The following is a 19,711-nucleotide window of genomic DNA, read 5'->3' as shown; positions in this document are numbered from 1 at the left end:
GATAGATATCAATATAAGATATATCGACAGAGAAATTTTTTACTACAGCACTAGTTGGAAGTGATTAATCTGTACAGGTACATGTGTAGCTCATAAACACATTGGTTGCTCTATACATTCTACATGTAGATTGATTTGCTGAAGTGAGATTCAGTTTGCAGTTAGCTTCTTCATTTAGTCAGAACAAAGTCAGACTGAAGTTTGACCCTAGGCTAAGCTCAAGCCTTAAAGTGGTTGAAATGCATGTATAGGAGCAGTGGCGTACCGTGGGTCACAGCATTGGGGGGCACCAGCAAAAATTTTGAGTCATTTAGTGAGCGTACGTAGGGCAGTGCCATTAAACGAATATGTATCTCACTGATCAAATAATGCGAGCGCAAAGCGCGAGATGGAATTTCTTGATATTAAGACCTATTAAAAGGGACATTATAAGCAAATTTTTGTAATCATGATACGTACATGTCTCGCTAACAAACAATGCAAGCATGAAGCGTGAACTGAAATTTTTGTATATATTGAACCCAAAACGGGGACATTTTAAGGACTATATTTTAGGAATCTATTCATACATATCTCACCATAGTCATCTAATGCGAGTGTCAAGCGCTTGCTGATTTTGTTAGAATTACATCTTAACACATAAAAGACCCGTAAGTTGTAGTCATTGTAATCATGATTAGCATACACATCTCACTAATCAAATATTGCGAGCGCAAAGCGCAAGCTGAAAATTTAGGAAATTCAGACCTGAAGAGGGACATTTTAAGGATTTAACCAAATGATGCGAGGGCGAAGCGCGAGCTGAAATTTTTGTATATATTGACCCCAAACAGGGATATTTTAAGGTTAATATTTTTTTAAAGAAATTCATTAAGAGTGTTAGTGTACATATCTCACCATAGTAGTCATATAATGCGAGTGACACCACTTGCTGATTTTGGTAGATTTTCTTCTGAAGCACTTTTTGTAGTCATTGTAATCATAATTATCATACACATCACACTAATATTGTGAGTGCGAAGCACGAGTAGAAAATTTAGGAAATTCAGACCTGAAGAGGGGCATTCTAAAGCTTGTTTGTAGGAATTCAATAAGACCATACATATGTCACTAACCAAATGATGTGGGCGCGAAGCACGAGCTGAAAAGTTTTGATATTCAGATCAGAAAAAAGACATTTTAAGGACTGATTTTAGGAATTCATGAAGAGCAGACATACAAATGTATCTCACCAATCCACTAAATGCGAACATAAGCACAGACAGGTAATGTTTTATATTAAGACCTTAAAATGGGGCAGCAATCACTTTAAGCAGTCACGAAAAAGAAGCATATTTCACTACATAAAACAAATATTTAACTAGAAGTGCGAGGAAATATATTTGGTATATATTGACTTGAAAACGGGAGGTTTAATTTTGAAATGAAGTCAAAGGTTAGTAAAAAATTCAGTATAGACCTGCAAAGCAAGTCAATGAGTAAAGTTTGACTGATAGTGGTAATCTGTTATATGCAGATGGACAATGAATTGAATTTATGGACTGAATTTGAAATTTATAACATCATATATTAAAAAACCTCTTTATTGCTTTTTTAATAGATTTTTTTTCAACCCCTGATAATGTGTAGATCACAAGGATTTTACATAATTATGGGAAATAACATGAATGAAAATACTTCAACAACATATTCTTTTTCCTCAGGATTTCCCCCCTTTCTCTTTAAAAAGAAAAGACTGCATGAAAATCTTATAATAATAGTCAAGGGTTGATAGACATATCCATTTCACAAACAACTAATTGTGGTTTATGCATTACTCCATTCTGTCATAAAATACTTTTTTCTCCACCCAGGAAGTAAGTACTGTGAAAACAACCTAAATACCAACATTTCCCTGAAGTTAGAAAGCATAATTGATGCTATGGAATGAAAAGGAATCCCTTCCAATAATCATATAAATTACATTATAAAATAAAGGACGATGGCAGATTGGGTTATCTGCTTAAGCTCAGTGACTGCATGTACTTCATTACTCACTGTAATGTACACGAAAAGGTACATGTATAACATGTATAATTTATTTTATATTCTAAAATTGAATGAGGCGTGTTAAGCTATGCACAGTACATGTTTGTAGGTCATAATACATATTCACAAAAAACTCATGACAGTTAACAGTACACCAAAAATGTTGAAAAAGTTTAAGTATATTGGAAAGCATGCATTGCAATGAACATTAAGAAGAAAATAAATAATTCATTATTATTTTTTGTATCAAACCGCCATTATCACCTATTACAAGTCGTGTCATTACTATAATCATGATTTATCATTAAATTTATGATAATCTTTAAAATCATCTCTACAACAGTGCTACCAATAAAATTGTTAAATAAATCATTATCATCATCATCATTATAACACATGCTACCTATGACAGACAAGTAACCACTTAAGCTTTCTTTTGTGTGCAAATACAATGGGCCGTTCCTGATATTCACTATATGCCAATGTATTTCTCAGAGATATAGATGTATAGAGTTGAGTCTGAATCCAAAGAAGATCGAGAAAGATACACGTAGTTTCAACTGCTCTTGGTTTATGAATACTAAATAAGCACATTTTCTAGGATGCTGTATGGCAGTGGATGCCGCCGCAAAAGCGAGAGAACATCTTTTATTCCTTGGGGGCAATTGAATTATTGAAATGAACTTCTCTCCAGAGCAGTGCATAATGAAAACAGCCCAGCATCACTTCTACATCCTTTCATCTGCCGATGAGTGTCATCAGTTTACCATGGGTGGACATTTTAAAAAAAAATGCAACTTTAGAGGTCTGTCACAAACAACTCCATTCAATGCCAAAGTAAAGTGTTTTTTTTTAATGAAATGCATACATGTAGGCCTACATCACTAAAACAGTGATGTATTTTTAAAAATATAATACAGGTTTTTTTTAATGAAATGCATACATGTAGGCCTACATCACTAAAACAGTGATGTATTTTTAAAAATATAATACAGGGAAAAGTACATGCAACATAAATTACATAGACATCTTTATTATAGTAGGGCCTATGACTTTCCAAGTTTTAGTATTTTTTATGCATGGACTATGGATCATTGATTTAATTCAACATTGATTTAATATTACCCCTTCTTTCCTCACACATGTACATTCTGTCAGTGGGTGATTCCATGCCAGAAAAATCAGTTATTTTCGCAACATTTTTCAACCTAATGTCCAAACATACGAAGAACTTCAATTTGTTTTGTGGTACTACATGTAGAGTACTACTGGGTAGACATATGAAAAAATGACAACCAACAAAAAAAAGCTGTCCATGGGTGAGTTAGAGGTGAAAATGTTGCATGTCATCAGGGACATTTCTGAGTCCTGTATGAACCACAACATTTATGCCCTTAATTCAACCATAATCAAATATTTTTTGTTGGTAATCAGTTTTTCACATGATTACCCACTATATCTTTATTATTGACCAAAAATAATTTTTCATTGCTCAAGCAATCAGCTAAGAGACTAGAAATTGTTGGCAAAATGTCTCGTACGACACATATGGAATCACCCCAGTTAATGTTCAAGTGAAATGAAGAATAAGCTAAGCATGTTCAACATATTGTTCTACACATGCATGGTTCTATATTTCTACCAAAATCATACAGTACATTTTACATAGATCTCCTGCATGATTTTGACAATTTGATTAAAAAAAGGCTACTTCTAAAACTTTCAAGGAAATCATACATTGTGGTTAAAGTTTCCACAGATATAACCAAAGTATGCAATATCCTGTTCCTGTTTACCTCCAGATAAATGAATTTTAATGAAAACTGATACTCATCTTAACGTTTTTATGGTACATGTACAGAAAAAACACAATGACCCAGTGTTTATAGTGGAACATTGCATGTACATGTAGGCCTATAGTATAAAAATCTGAATTATAATCTTCAATCTCCTTTTCACTCTCTTATACCCCGTTTAGATCTGTCTCTCTGTTGTCACACTAGACAATCGTCTGGAACGAACACTGCATGAAATTCCTTACATGTATCAAAACATGAGGCACACATGCGAGGGCCATCTAGATTAGAACAAACGTCTGTAGTAATCGCGAGATGCGATGTGATCATACCTTTTCCAGTGAGGGGAAAACATGCACTCAATCGATTCTGAAATTTTAATATTGACCTGAAAATGTTTGTGGCTATACAGTATCTGTATTAATTGCCTTTTTATAATGATTTTGTTTCAAACAGTCTATTTGTACTTTATCAAAATCAAGTTTGGTTGAAAAGTGACTTACTGTCGCAAATTTGTGTCATAAGAGAGTCTTGCATGTAAATTTTAATATTGACCTGAAAATGACCTTTGACCTTAACATGTGACCTCTAACTGCAGCATAACATGCAGGCCCCCTAAGTATACCCACCATCCAAGTTTGGTTGAAAAGTGACTTACGGTTGTGGAGTTTATGTGTCATAATGTTTGTGATGGATGGACGGACATTTGGATCCAAAGTCTCGCCTTTACCTCTGGTGGGCGAGACAAAAATCAGTCATTTTCACAACACTTTTCAACCTGCTCTCAAAAAGAAACAAGGAACTTCAATTTCTTTTGTGGTAATAATAAAGTACTCCTGGGTAGTCATGTAAAAGAATGACAACCAACAAAAATATGGTGTCCATGGGTGAATTATAAAAGGTGAAAATGTTCCGTGTTGTACGTGATGTTTCTGAGATCCGTACGACACAAAACATTTTCACCTTTAATTCACTAAATCAAATATTTTTGTTGGTTATTGGTTTTTCAAAGACAACCCCCCTACCTTTATCACTGACAGAAAAGAAAATTTTATTGCTCAAACATTCAGCGAAGAGACAAACAATTGTTAAATGTCCCGTACAAAAATCGCCCTTGGAACATATTCAAATATAAAGGTACAGACAAGACGATGGAGGGAAAATGGTGACAAAACCAGAGTGAGTGTTTGAAGCATGTCATTGATTTGCTTCTCGGATGAGATAAGAATCGTGTTGAAACTGGGTGACTCAAAGGGGAAATAAGTCTAAAACGATAGGACAGCTTTTCTTGTGAATCAGTACAGTATGCCTAGAAAGGACAGAATTTATTGAGAGTTACCAGACTATACATGTACATGTTGATCTACACCTACATTCTGAGTTTGTGGCTATACAGTATCTGTATTAATTGCCTTTTTATAATGATTTTGTTTTAAACAGTCTACATACACTTTATCAAAATCAATATATTGCAATTTGTAAATATTATTTTCAGTGAAATGGATCACATTCAAGAAATATCTAAGAAATATCCAAAAATTCACTGCCTTGAATTACAAACACACTGACTTTAGTATTTTTATGATTCAAGATACCAGTATCCCATAAAAAAAGGCAAAGGGTCGACTCTGAACAATAAATGCGGATAAATTATTACCATGTTTACACATTGACTCGGCTCGGGTGTTGAATCCGCGAGCCGGGTTAAACACTGCGAAGAAGGGATCAGAGATCGCGTTTATACGTACATATAAAAAGGCGAGTTCAACACGGCTCGCGGATCTCGAACGGAAGAAGAATTATGACGTTGCAAATTAAACAAGGAAATTCACCGCCGGAATCGAATCTTGTCCGTGCGAACAACAACAATGCCAAAAGTGAAAGCGCGCGCAGTGACCTGGTCAAGAGAGTTCGACACGGCTTTCTGTTTACACACGAAAAAATTGCCGAGTCTGACTCGGCTCGCGGGTTGAAACCTACGATTTTGGCGGATCAAAAAAGCCGTGTTCGACACGGCTCGCGGATCACACTGATCGCGTTTACACAGCATAAAATTGCCGTGTTGAGCACGGCTCGCGTGTCGAACCCCCGAGCCGTGTCACTGTGTAAACACGGTATATATGTGCCCGGTAGTGATTCTGATTTGCTTGCATAATATTAGCAGTTGCTGTTCAGCTTCATGAAGCTCTGTAGGGGACTCAACTTACCCCATGTTCCAACTAACCCCAGTCTCCCCCTAGGCCTACTGTAAATGTATATTTATTATAACATATTAGGAGTCTAAAGAGAGTAGACTGAATGGAAAATCTAGAAAAATAATCAACTTTAAAAAGGGACATAAATTATCTGAAGTACGATTATGTTTACTCAAAAAAGTACTTAAAACATTCAATGTCTAGTACACTGTATACCAGTAAAAATATGATATGTATGCATATAACACAAATTTCTTGTTTCACTTCCCAGTTCTTAGTAAGTGTAGACCACAACAAAAAAAATGTTTGTTTGCCTTAACAGAAGAAAAACTTGGCATCGGTCTATGTATGCTTTTCTGTGTTTACAGGAAATTAATGAAAAACAGCTTTGCTGATTTGATTGTTACCAGTACTTCTTTAATCCTGCATCAATATGTTGAATATTTAAACATATTAATAAATTTTGTTTGTGTACATGTATACATGAATATCAAAGAGCTTCTAGGATCCATTTTCATATGGATATCAAGGGATGGTTGGTCAGGCACAAAGTTCTCTGCTCATCATTTAGACAATATCCTCATGCACCATTTCACTTTATTTGTAGAAAAAAGTAGAAAAACTTGGGAAAACAAGGCTCAGTCTACACACTTTTTTTTAATTCTATAATTTTTCTTTTCTTTCTTTATCTAATCGTATATTCATTTCTTTCAGAATTGTTTTTATTTATTCACTCATTATTAATTCAGAAGGGGTCAAATTCAAAGAAAAACAAGGGGAATGCCTCTGGCCGTCTCACCTGCATCACGCGGTTCAATATAGCAGCAGCACTGACTTTGAACACTACTCTAACTCGCACAAGATGTTCAGTGATACATGGTTACTCTTATGTCCACTTTTTATGAACTAGACCAATAAACTTACAGAGATATGATGGTTATTCAACAAAAAAACCCAACATGGCCAAAGTTCATTGACCTTACATGACCTTTGACCTTGATAATGTGACCTGAAACTCGAACAGGATGTTCAGTGATACTTGATTACTCTTATGTACAAGTTTCATGAATCAGATCCATAAACTTTCAAAGTTATAATGGGAATTCAACAGATATACCCTATTCGGCCAAAGTTCATTGACCTTTGACCTTGGTCATGTGACCTGAAACGCGCACAGGATGTTCAGTGATACTTGATTACTCTAATGTCCAAGTTTAATGAACTAGACCAATAAACTTTCAAAGTTATGATGGTAATTCAACAGAAACCCCCGATTCGGCCAAAGTTCATTGACCCTAAATGACCTTTGACCTTAATCATGAGACCTAAAACTTGCACAAAATTTTCAGTGATGCATGATTACTATTATGTCCAAGTTTCATGAATCAGATCCATAAACTTTCAAAGTTATAATGGGAATTCAACAGATATCCCCAATTCGGCCAAAGTTCATTGACCCTAAATGACCTTTGACCTTGGTCATGTGACGTGAAACTCATGCAGGATGTTTAGTGATACTTGATTAAGCTTATGTCTAAGTTTCATGAACTAGGTCCATATATTTTCTAAGTTATGATGACATTTCAAAAACTTAACCTCAGGTTAAGATTTCGATGTTGATTCCTCCAACATGGTCTAAGTTCATTGACCCTAAATGACCTTTGACCTTGGTCATGTGACATGAAACTCTAAAAGGATGTTCAGTAATACTTGATTAACCTTATGGCCAAGTTTTATTAACTAGGTCCATATACTTTCTAAGTTATGACGTCATTTCAAAAACTTAACCTCAGGTTAAGATTTGATGTTGACGCCGCCGTCGCCGCCGCCGTCGGAAAAGCGGCGCCTATAGTCTCACTTTGCTTCGCAGGTGAGACAAAAACAGGAGTTGGTAGATGTTACTATACTCAATTGGGTCACAGCAAACAAAGTTGTGTTTTTTTTTGTCTTCATAATGCCTGTACATGTATAAAAAAAAACATTTTCAATGAATTTGATACACCACCCTCTATATATGTATAATCATCAAACTTCCAATACAAATACCAAAATACCTTAAAAGGGGAGAAATAAAATTTTGGCTCAAGATTTCATTGATCCTGTTTTTTTTCTTCCTGATAATATATGAAAATACATATTTTTTCTGTAGGGAATGTTCTCGAAAATGCAACAAATCAAGTGAATTAATTATTTGCAAAGCATTAAACAGCTTTGCAATATTGACACCTTACAATAAAACAATAACCGCATGTCTGAGAATTCATTGACACATATATACATACATATCCTCCATACAACACTTGATATATGTTATACTCTTTGAATTAATAATGACAGGTCTTCTTCTTTTTTGTTTTTGCTTCAGAAGTCCCATGGATACAGACTATCAAATGTACACCACACAAGCACTTTAAAATTGCTTTTAAATCAATCAATCCAATCAAATCAATCAATCAAAAAAAAAGTTACAATTTACCTTTTAAGTTTCCAATATAGAGGAAATCTGGTTTGTATGGAGCAGCACCATCATCTGTTTCTAGTATGAGATTATGGGAGATGTATGGTGCTCCGGGTCGTAACCTCAGATGAAATGGTCTAAAAAGGAAAGAAAATGAAAGAAAATTATCAGTTTCAAGCATACATGTACTGACCTGTATAAGCTGTTATTTTCACGTACATAATTTTATGTGAATCGCAGGGGTCCAACGTTTTTCGCGGGTTGTTGAATTTGTACCTAACACTTCCACAGCAGTTCAGAGAAGTAAAACTGGTGTTAAACATGTGCAAAAGTATACACCTCAAAACCCCCTTGATGACATGCCTTAATACATGTAAATATGTCCTAAAAACAGTTACAAAGTGTGAAAAAGTGGCTCAAATTTCACTTTTTTGTACCTTTAGATCTGAAAATTCATCATGTCAGTGTGATCTTAAAAGCAATCTCTGGAAGTTTTGTTTTGTTTACATGTAAGTGCAAAAATATCAACTCAGATGCAATGCATAAATTGAGTGATGAGTTTATTGCATAAATGTATATATATACATATGTTTCTGCAACAGGCTCAAAAATTTAATCCAGGCAGAAAAAGACTTTTTTTCATACAGGAAAAAAAATTCCTGTATGAAAAAAAAATTGAAAAAAATAAACTGTCTGTACAATTGCAGTTTCAAATGTCTTTCATATTACTATAGTTCATTCTTTGGAAAAACATAATTTTCTTTCTAATTCTAGTCTTTTTTTTTTATATATTGTGCACATTTTATGGGGTTTGTAAATGTATGTACTTATTACAAATAAACCTGGAGAAATGATTACACATGTAGTATCATTGCTGTTTACAAAAATACTTCATTGTCTAGAAGAACACTTTAAACAGTTTACACAGTACATGTACGCTCTAGATAGATCTATTGTATGTACATAACTGTTGAATTTTAGGCTTTGAAATTAGAAAAAAGAAACTAAATAATTTATATATATATGCAGCATACACTTTTTGATTTGTGAGAATTTATATTTGAATTCAACTCACACCAAATCTGAACCTTTCACGAGGAAACAATTATGCTAACTGCATAATTGCATGCATGAGAAGAGATCTGAGGCACAGATTTATGTTTTACTTTGATTGATTCTTTATTAATCACATACATGTACATGTAAGGTTGGTTCTCATCAGCATGACTTTAAAAAATAGGTGTGATTCAGAGGAATAAGTGCAGTTGAAATTGAAGTTTGATGACGATTTAATTACACTATCAGTCTAATCTATTTTGTGGGTTATATCAAGTCCAACTTAAATCTTTTGCAAAAAGACAATTTAACTTACCTTGGGCTTAATAGGTAAAGGGAAAGTCTATTGTGACTCTGCCCTTAGTTTAATACATGTAAATGTTTGGTGAATATCATTCAAGGGAAATAAAATTGAGGTTTTAAATGAAGCCACTGTAAGCTGCTCTCATTCTCAACATGTTTCATAAATCTCACATAGAATCTTATTTCTCTATCTGCCCTTTCACACAGTAGAAAAATCGTAATTTGAATGATGATTCCAGTGAAAAAAATTAAAGGCTAATGACAAATTCTTAGCACGTGTGAAACCAAACTAGAATCACAAACGCTAATATCACAATCATGAGTGGGTCATTCCATGTCAAATCACCCAATGGGTTTAACCCTACCATTTTTTATTTTGATTGGCCCATTGATTTTTGAGGTACGAGGGTTCAAAGATAGGCAGCCACGCCCATTTTTGCTGCAAACCTTGAAATTCAACAGGCCGTATCTCATAAACCCGACCCGATTGACCTAAAATTTAAAATTTGATACTAGTATGCTAATTTTGATCAAAATATAAAATGGCCGGGTTAAAGTTTTCAGTTAAGTTTCACTAAAATTACGGTACAAATTTTCTGTGTGAAAGGTCCAATTATTCTAAAGACAAATTGCAATCATCATTAAAGATTAACATGTGAAAAGGCCCTTGGTCTTATGATAAAACAACTTATTACCCCTAGAAGCTCAGGAAAACTTTGTCAATTTACTTGTATAAATCTACAATTCCCTCCCCCCCTAAAAAAATGAAATAAATAAAATAATAATAAAATAAAATGAAATAACAAACAAATAAAATTTAAAATAAAAAAGCAAAATGATAGGGAATACTCAGCCGGACATCAAATAGGCAAGAATGATAATCATGCTTTGACAAAATATTTAGAGTGATGATTTTTCAATTATTTTATTTTGTAACATCATGTGCAAATTATACACAAGCAGCTCCCCCATATGTCATGGATAAAATCATGCAGAACAGTTTTAATTTTCTGAAAAAAATGCAATTTATTGTTAAACAAGAATGCAGATAGGTGACATCACAGATTTTTATGTTTTTCTTTCATTTTCTGTTTGTATTTTATTACAATCAATCTGATGTCTGAGAGAACTTCACTTCAATAATCTGTAGACTTATTTCTTATATCAGCCCCACAAAAATGGAACAAACTTCCCCTCGACATTAGGAATAACATAATTTCAAATTAAAAGTAAAAACCTATTCCAATAGTACATGTATGTACAGCATCTGTGGGGCTCTTGCAGCACAATAGAATATATAGAAAGTTTTTGCGCATAGATATAAATGCATATTAATTATTATTATCATTATTAACTTTCACTATTTACTGATTTTCCCAAAACTTTCATTTATCACATTTTATTGTAATTTTTCTGCTTTTCTTTATTAAATATAACTTGATATTGCACAATGTGGACCCCCCCCCATTTAATTCATATATGATACAATTAATTTTAAACCTAAAACAAACAAAAAATATCCCATTTTGGGCTGGAGTGAACATCTCTTTGCTTCCTTTTTGCAATTAGCTGGTAAGCTGGAATAGCGAGATTCGAAAGAAAAATCAGGCTGAGGAAGCACACCTGAAACCTCACAAACACTGACATACATAGTTATATACAGTACATTCTTTTGTTCCAGTCATGCAACACACATAACCAACAAATAAAACAGGCCTACCTTTACAGTCTGTGAACAAATACAAAATACAGGACTTAGGGCATAAAATGGAGTAGAATTCACAAGCTCATTATTGATAGATCACGCAATTATTATTTTCAATTTTGAGTCAATACAAGTTCCTGTTATTTGTATACAAAATACAGTTGCATGTAAAGTTATATGAGATTTGTTGACTGACTGTACATGAGGTTGTTGTTGCATATTACATGTACCTGACTTTTGTGTTTAATTATCATTAATAAATAAAATTTTGATTTAAAGATCAAATGCATAAAAGGGGGCCTATATTAACATGTATGGAGAAAGTTGGTAAACAATTAAATTGGAATACATACATGTAAATAGAGTGGTAACAGTACTGGTACAGTAAAATTAAAGGAAGATTGTTTCAAATTCATTTTTTTTTCCAGGCTGAGAGAGAGTGTTGCTTTCCAATTATTGTTTACATCAAAATGCATGCAAAGCACGTATTTGGCTTTGAGCCTCCATGCAGCACACTGTTCTTCTGTTGAGGTGATTTTCGGAACCCAGAAGTTTCAAATTTATGGAAATATTGGTTAAATCGCAATATAAATTACAAGGTTCATGAATAGTTTGTATGAAATACATGTAGGACACCTTACAAGTTCTCAAATTTAGCAATATGCCTGTATGTATCTCGCGATTTTTGTACTCGAGTTGATCAAAGGAAAATTAGATTCTTTCAAAATTCAATGGTTAAATATCGTCAGTGATTGTGTTAACCGGCTCAAAACCTAATTTTCTGTCAAATTTTTGGAATTTATTTTTTGCATATTCTGAAAGCCTGTGATTCACTCTATTGATTTGCCAAATTTCAGATCAAAATTCATATCATTTAAAGAATATTAAAGAGCTTATTTAAACTTTTTGCAAACTGGCTCAACCCCCTCCTTCGATTTTACGAACTGGCTCAAACCATTCTTTGTGTACAAAGTCTCTAGAATGGTGCGCACATACGAAGACCCGACCTAGATGCTGTGCGTACATGTATGTAGTTTGTGCCTCTAAGAATGGCAAGAATTATTTTATGAGCTGGCTCAAACCCCGTTTTTGGTAAAACATGCACTTCATTTTAAACATTGAAAAAATAAATACCACTTGCAGACAAAATTTTGTATATTATAAAAGTATAGAATGTATCCTTTACATGTAGATTGGTACCGTATAAATAATTGATCTGGTTCCTTTCAAAGCATGAAATCATGAGCGTTTGAAAACCTCCAAACTTTGAAAACAATTATCTCGAAACAAGGTTTAAATGAGATGGAGCAACAGCAAACAAAATCCCTTTGAACAAGCTTCGAAGCCGCAAGCAGTAAGTATGTCAGGCATGCATTTTGCTCAACATCTCTTGCAATTGTGTAGACAAATGATCCTGCATGACTCCGCAGCCATAGGTCATTAATTAAGGGAAAAATGCTATTGTGATAATTACTTTTTCGCTGCATCTGGTCTGGTTATATGTGTAGTACATAATTCGGAGGCATGCGAAAATAAACTATGCAATATGTCCTGAAATATGACTCAAATTTCCTTGACTGGGCATGTGCAGGCACTCATCTGGCATTTAAACAATAATGAATAGCAATATTCCATCGACCACATTTGAAATTTTCATTTGCCGCAAACGATCGGAAAAGTGTTAAAATCTGGTTTCAGTAAAGGTCAAATTCTTACTTTTTCCACTAATAAGGGTAAATTGATATAATCTGGGTAAATATCTCAGCGTTATAGTGCTTGGTACATTGATACATGTCTTGTCATGGGTAGAAATTTTGTTTGTTTATTAATATAAAAGATGGAAATTGATCCAAATGGATATTCGTAAAATTTCACTTCGGATTTCTTCACTGAATCTAGCGGCTTCGAAGGCAGACATCAAAAGGTCCTTATTGCCGTTCTTTCTTTTGTGCTTCTTTAGAAATGAACAGCTGCTTGAACAAATTTGTTGCCTGTTGGAACTCCAGTCATAGAAACTTCTTTTGGAGACCAGCCGAGGTTTAACCTGGTTCATAAAATCACTGACAATATGTTGCTGACAATTCTCATGTAATTAGTCAACAAATAATCTTCAATATTAAGTAATTTGCTAATATCTTTGCAGTTGAAATAGTATATCAAAAAGTTTGTGTTTACTCATGTGACAATAAAACATGTGACTATTGATACAAAAGGGACAGCGAAGCGTTGCCAAGATACAGCGTTCTGATACGGTAATTTAAAACTTATTATTCATGCGTTGCATTATCTAACCAGCTGGCAACAGATCAGTTGAGCACACGCATGTAACTTATGATTTGTTATCAGAGGTGTTGAGCATGGGGTAAAAGGACAGCAGCAAGACTCCTTTCCTTCCTACATGTAACAACTCTATGATATTTAAGTCAAGCTCTTGAATAACTATGAGGGGAATTACATCTTGTAGTTGTTCAAAGGTCAACTTACAAATGTTTATCACGTTCAGATACAATTCAATGATTGCATGCCTACATGTACATTGAATGCGGAAGATCAAATTCAACTGAATTCGTCTTTGATGCCTGAATCAGTGTAAATGTACTTATGCCATAAAACATTTAACATGATTCCCTCCATATCCTTCAACCCCATAAAAATGTGAAAAGAAAAGAAATTGACAATTTTCAATATAATTATAATGACCATCTTGAGTCTCAGTAAACATTAAGTACATTTATAATAGTTATCATGTTTACACAATCTAAAAACTACATGTAGGCCTACTGTACATGCCAGTGAATCTGAACACTGCAGGCATGCTTTTATAGTTTTACTTAATTATAATCCTCAATTCAGCTTTCTTGGTTATAAAAATTTAAAATTAATTCTTTCTCTATTAATGCATGTTTGTATTTCTCCAGTTATCCATTATGCACAAGCATACGTATAGCATACTTCTCACTTGAGACCAAGATTGGTTCTCTTTCTTAAACTATTCAAATCAATAAACTTCATCGTTCATGGCACTCCTATTTGGAACTGTCATCACACACTTAAAAACAGGACGCAGGTTATGAATCATAAGGTTACTACAAGTACATGTACAGTCATTTGGCCTCCAAGCACACACAGGGCCTACAAGTAAATATGTATGTAAATAGCATTGAACTATATGTAATTACTACATACATGTATATGGATTCAGTACAGGGGAACACACTTCCCTTGTGGTAGAATGCATTATGATCTATTTTGTTGTGGGTTGAATTACCCTGGTAACCAGGGTAGACTTGTTGCCAGGATTCAGAACATCAGATTTCCCACCAGCAGACTCTCCTACTCTTTTCAGGAAGTATGCCTAACAAGCCTCCTCCTCTTTACCCTTCTAAAAGAATTCCAATATAAAGTAGGTCCCACTGATCATAAAAAAGGCTCAAAGATTATTAGCATTAGCTACATGTAGGAATAAATCAATATTTTCATTCCTTCAGTTGAATATTTTTTCAAGATAAAAATCATGCTTGATTGATTGAAAACCTGCTACCATCAACAAAACTTTACACTCAAGTCATTTTCTCACTTATTTTCTTTCATTCTCTTTCAATGATAGTTTTAGTGCATACAGTGTTGTAGAATGATTTGAATTTGTTTTTTTTTATTTCTTTAGACTGCTGTAATTCATATAAAAATGAAATACAACCTGTAGTGAGTGTTCAGTCAAGTGTGCTATACATGTATGTACATGTATGCCTATGTATGAATGCATGAAGCATAACAATATCGTTTGACTATTCAAATAGACACATGTACATCTACAATGTATTGGTGGACGTTATTTTAACTGGGTATGTTCCAGCATTTTCAAGTATGCAAATTAATGTTGATAACCATTCCCCTTCCTTTTATTTTCTTTTTTTGGGGGAACTTGTTCCCTCATTACTCATAATTAGCTACCCACTGAATCAAATCTTACAAAATATTTGTTATTCCTTGCGATTTGTTGATGTTCCTCTGATCATAGAGAAACCTTGTTATTTTTTGTTTTTGAACATACAAGTGTAGTCACATTTGTGGTAATGATCAGATTTATGAAATTGGAACAGAATCAAATGAATAAAGATATGCTGAATAATTCCTATATTTTAAATACATTATTTAAAAAATGATTGATGATTAATAAGCAAATTAAGCAAGGAATTCTGATTGTGTCAGGTAGAATGTTTTACCCATGCATGCACATGCCAATGCTAATATTTGTGTCAGACACTCAGACTATCAATGATTTTCTACATTTTCAGTTTCAGTCCATTTATTACACAATATTTGGTTTTACATCCATGATGGTACTATGTTAACAACTATGATTTTATTGAAGCCTTAAATAATGCAATGAAATTATGCTAATTAATATACTGAATCTTATTTTAATAATTGAATTTACAAGCAAAGGAAACAATGATTTCTGAAATTTGTTTAATCATGGGAGTCTGTTTGCAATCCTACATTACATGTACATGTAAGCCCTGATCCATTCTTCTGTGTAGGTCTACTTGGAAACTGAAGATAACAATGCAATTCTCGAGTATCTGAATCTATTTTTAACTTCTGTACATGTACATAGTATGGATTACAGGGGCCCTCCAAAATGCCCAGTTACTTCAATACTCTGTACTCTTTGCTCCCAAAAAGTTTCAAGCAGGATTCCAAAATATGGCAAATGGATTTTTATTACAAACCAAAAAAGGAAAATTAGGCCATCAATGTCAATGTGATTATTCTGCTGCAAAACCTTGCTGGGGGGGGGGGGGGGTGGGAGAGAATGGACAAGATTACCAAAGGGTGACTTAATCACATAGTAAAGCTGTCTTTCTTTTTTTCTACTTTCTCCTTCTTTTTTTCCATCACTGGAAAAAAAAAATCATAGGGTAGGGGCAGATGAACCCTGGCACATACTTGTAAGTAAATGTACATGTATGAGCATGACAACCTTTGATAAAACTTTGTAAGGATGTTGCCACTTAACAACATGATTTCGGGTCTTGACGTTGGAGTTTATCTTACCTCCCATGTGCCTCAAAGTCAAGTTCCAATTCTTGGGAGGAATCTATTGACCGTCTGGTTCTTTCATGCTTGGAATGTAACTCTTGTGTGTTGTAGCTAAGAAGTTCATAATGTCTAACATAGCGATTCAGTCTCTCACAATCTGATGATAGAACATGCAAGAAAAAAAATCATTCAATATTTAGTGTTGTGTTTGTAAGTAAAATCAATTAAAGGAGAATTACACGTAAATAAAAACCAACAAGACAAAGAGGCAATTTGAAAAGCTTGACGGGTAATTATTTTAATGAGAACAAAACATGTAAATTAATGGCATATATACATGTAAGTAAGCTTTTGATTGTCTGCGACCGCAACGTAGTCCTAGTTCACCGGAAGTGGTGACACCGATCATGCAGATCCATAAACTTTCTAAAGTTATGATGGTAATTAAACATACCTCCAACTTGGCCAAAGTTCATTGACCTTCAATGATGTTTGACCTTGGTCATGTGACCTGAAACTCGCACAGGATGTTCAATGATACTTGATTTCTCTAATGTCTAAGTTATATGAATTAGATCCATAGACTTTTAAAGTTAGGTTGGTAATTTATTTTTATTTGGAATTCTTCAAAAGAAAAGGTTAAGAGAAATGATTGTATAAATGAAACAAATGAAGGTGGTCTTGGTGTGGTCCACTTGGAATCGAAAATTGAATAATTTTGTGGATAAGCAAGTTATTAGAGCAAAGCAAACGTAGTTGGAAATTCCTTTTTAATTATTGGTTATCAAAGATTGCTGAAATTCCTTTATGTTTTGAATACAATATATCAACAAAAGATATGCATTGTCTTTGTGCAAAAGAAAATTCACCTAGTTTTTACCATGATTATCTTTGTAGCTGGTCTAAGTTCACTCATTCTATGAACAAGGTTATGATATAACCTTGTTCATAAGATTGGCAATGTTTGGCTTACTTTCTCTTTTTCTTTGGGACAAATGCTTTATTTTTGGACACTGTCATGTTCCATTACAGCTATTCATCATATAACTTGGCTCTTAAGTAAATTTGATTCTTTAAATTAATTTTTCTTAATTAAAAATAGAGATTGAAAAACTACAATTGTTGTTGTTGAATATGATGGCGCTCTTCAATCTCTCCAGATTATACGCGCCATATTACTTTCCACCAATAGAGGGCGTACACAAAAATATGCCCAAAATTCAAGTTTTCGAGCGCTATGGTGAATACAAAAATTCCCCCCAAGTTACAAAAAGAAAAATTGATTGCAACTGTAAGGAAATTAACTAGTATTTTTGGTCACAAAAGTGATATTTTAATTATTTTTTAAATTGTGTCCTTTGTACAGCATTGGCAGACCATAGTCCTACATGTGCCTGTAGATTCCCTACAGACAGGATGGTAATGAGCCCTAGGGTGGTCCAAGTTAAGATATATTGGTATATATTAAAAAAACATTGAAAATGAAATCATTTGGAATAACATTAATTGAACTTTTAATACACATTTGTTGATAATTGAGAAATGGAAGCATACAGGTATAATTAGGATAAAAGATGTCATAAGACATCGTCAGTAGTTAGCATAAAATATTTTGAATAAAACTGTCAATTCATCTCAGCTTACAATGTATTATTTGATTTAGAATATGCTAAATTAAAAAACTCTTTCCCTGTCTATTGGTTGAATAAGTTGTTTACGGAGAATTATCTACTCATTTAAAAAGAGTGAACAAGTTTTAATTTCATTAAAAAGTGGAGTACAAATATCTCCAGATTCTTTGCCTACAAGAAAGATATTTTCATTATGTGCGGAGGTATACTGTATCATAGAACCAGGCATTGAATCTTATTCTTGGTCTTATCTTTTCTCATTACCAGTTTCCTTTCATTGGAACTATGTATTTCATTTTTTGATGCATTTAATTGTAGATATTAGAGTTAAACAATTTATTTTGAAGTTTTAGAACAAGATTTTACCCTCAAGAGATGATTCATTTAAGTGGCATGTAGCCTGTAGGCCTAGTTACAGTTAGTAAAAAACAACAAATGTTGAGTACGGTAAGTTGTGGAGGAGTAGATAGGCCTAGCCTAGGCCTACCACTTTTCATTTCGTACTGTATTGTAAATACGTTCGATTATTTTGGAAGATTATAGAAAGATTGGTATTTATATTTTCAAGATTATTATTTCTATAGATGAAAAAACATTAAATGTAGGTTAGGATCTGCAAAATTCCAACCATGTTAATGTCATAGAGCAGCGGCCCTGCGCCTGCTTACACTCCCAGTCCGGTCCCCACTAGCTGGCAGCGCAGGCCCAGCGATGCGACACGACACGTCGCGGTCTCTTAATTTTATTTACATGATTTAAAGTGTAAAGACATGGTTATATAATGTGTAATAATGAATCATACTTACGAGATACCCCTATTATCAGGGAAAGAATTATAATTATTTTCCGGATCATTTGGTAAGTATGATAAGAACCTGTACTCTGAGAGAACATTTCACAGAAAGAAATTCAACGTTGCGCTGATAAATTGTGCTAGATAACCAAACAAAGATATCGTACCGGTTCGTAACAGCATGTAAGAGTAAAAATTGGTATAAAACTGCACAGTCCACCGACCGACGATTTGATTTCGAAAGCCTGAGCGCGAGCCTGAGACAAAATATTAAGTCATAATTTTCACTCGAGTTTGATTAAAAGTGAAAGGATCATCACGTTCAGACATTATTTTGTATGTAGGCTATAGCTGTAAATATGACACTTTAGACTGCAACTTGCATTTGAATTCAGTCGTAGATGTGAAGTTCCCAGATGTACTTTTAAAATTTCATATTTGTCTTGCGGTGACGAGTATATATACCAGCCAGAATACCAGCTAGTCGAGAAACGTGCCTTCTTTTAAATATATATATATACACAAAAATATATAATATATATATATATATATATATTAACAAAATGAAAGGTTTATTTAATGTTCAGCATCGTTTCGTGAAGAGCGTAAAATAGTTTTTAATCCATGTATGGTTGCATAGGAAAATTTAGTAATCGTTTGTAATACTGTAATACTGTATTTAGGCCTAATAATTGTTCTTCTC

General features: G+C 33.7%; 1 protein-coding gene across 1 annotated transcript in view; it reads right to left on the bottom strand.

Moving 5' to 3' along the window:
* The window catches only part of LOC121410628 (disintegrin and metalloproteinase domain-containing protein 10-like), a 40,218-nt gene extending 21,055 nt beyond the window's left edge, over positions 1 to 19,163 (bottom strand). Inside the window, exons 1-3 of the mRNA XM_041602845.1 lie at positions 19,022 to 19,163; positions 16,600 to 16,741; positions 8,496 to 8,614 (exon numbers count right to left, since the gene is read on the bottom strand). Coding sequence (XP_041458779.1) covers positions 8,496 to 8,614; positions 16,600 to 16,741; positions 19,022 to 19,109 — 349 coding nt within the window. The 5' untranslated portion in view covers positions 19,110 to 19,163. The remainder of the gene's footprint in view (positions 1 to 8,495; positions 8,615 to 16,599; positions 16,742 to 19,021) is intronic.
* Positions 19,164 to 19,711: the final 548 nt, after the last annotated feature.

This window comes from Lytechinus variegatus, chromosome 3 (genome assembly GCF_018143015.1).
Source record: "Lytechinus variegatus isolate NC3 chromosome 3, Lvar_3.0, whole genome shotgun sequence".
Classification (NCBI taxonomy): domain Eukaryota; kingdom Metazoa; phylum Echinodermata; class Echinoidea; order Temnopleuroida; family Toxopneustidae; genus Lytechinus; species Lytechinus variegatus.
This window is presented reverse-complemented; position numbering and strand designations above follow the sequence as displayed.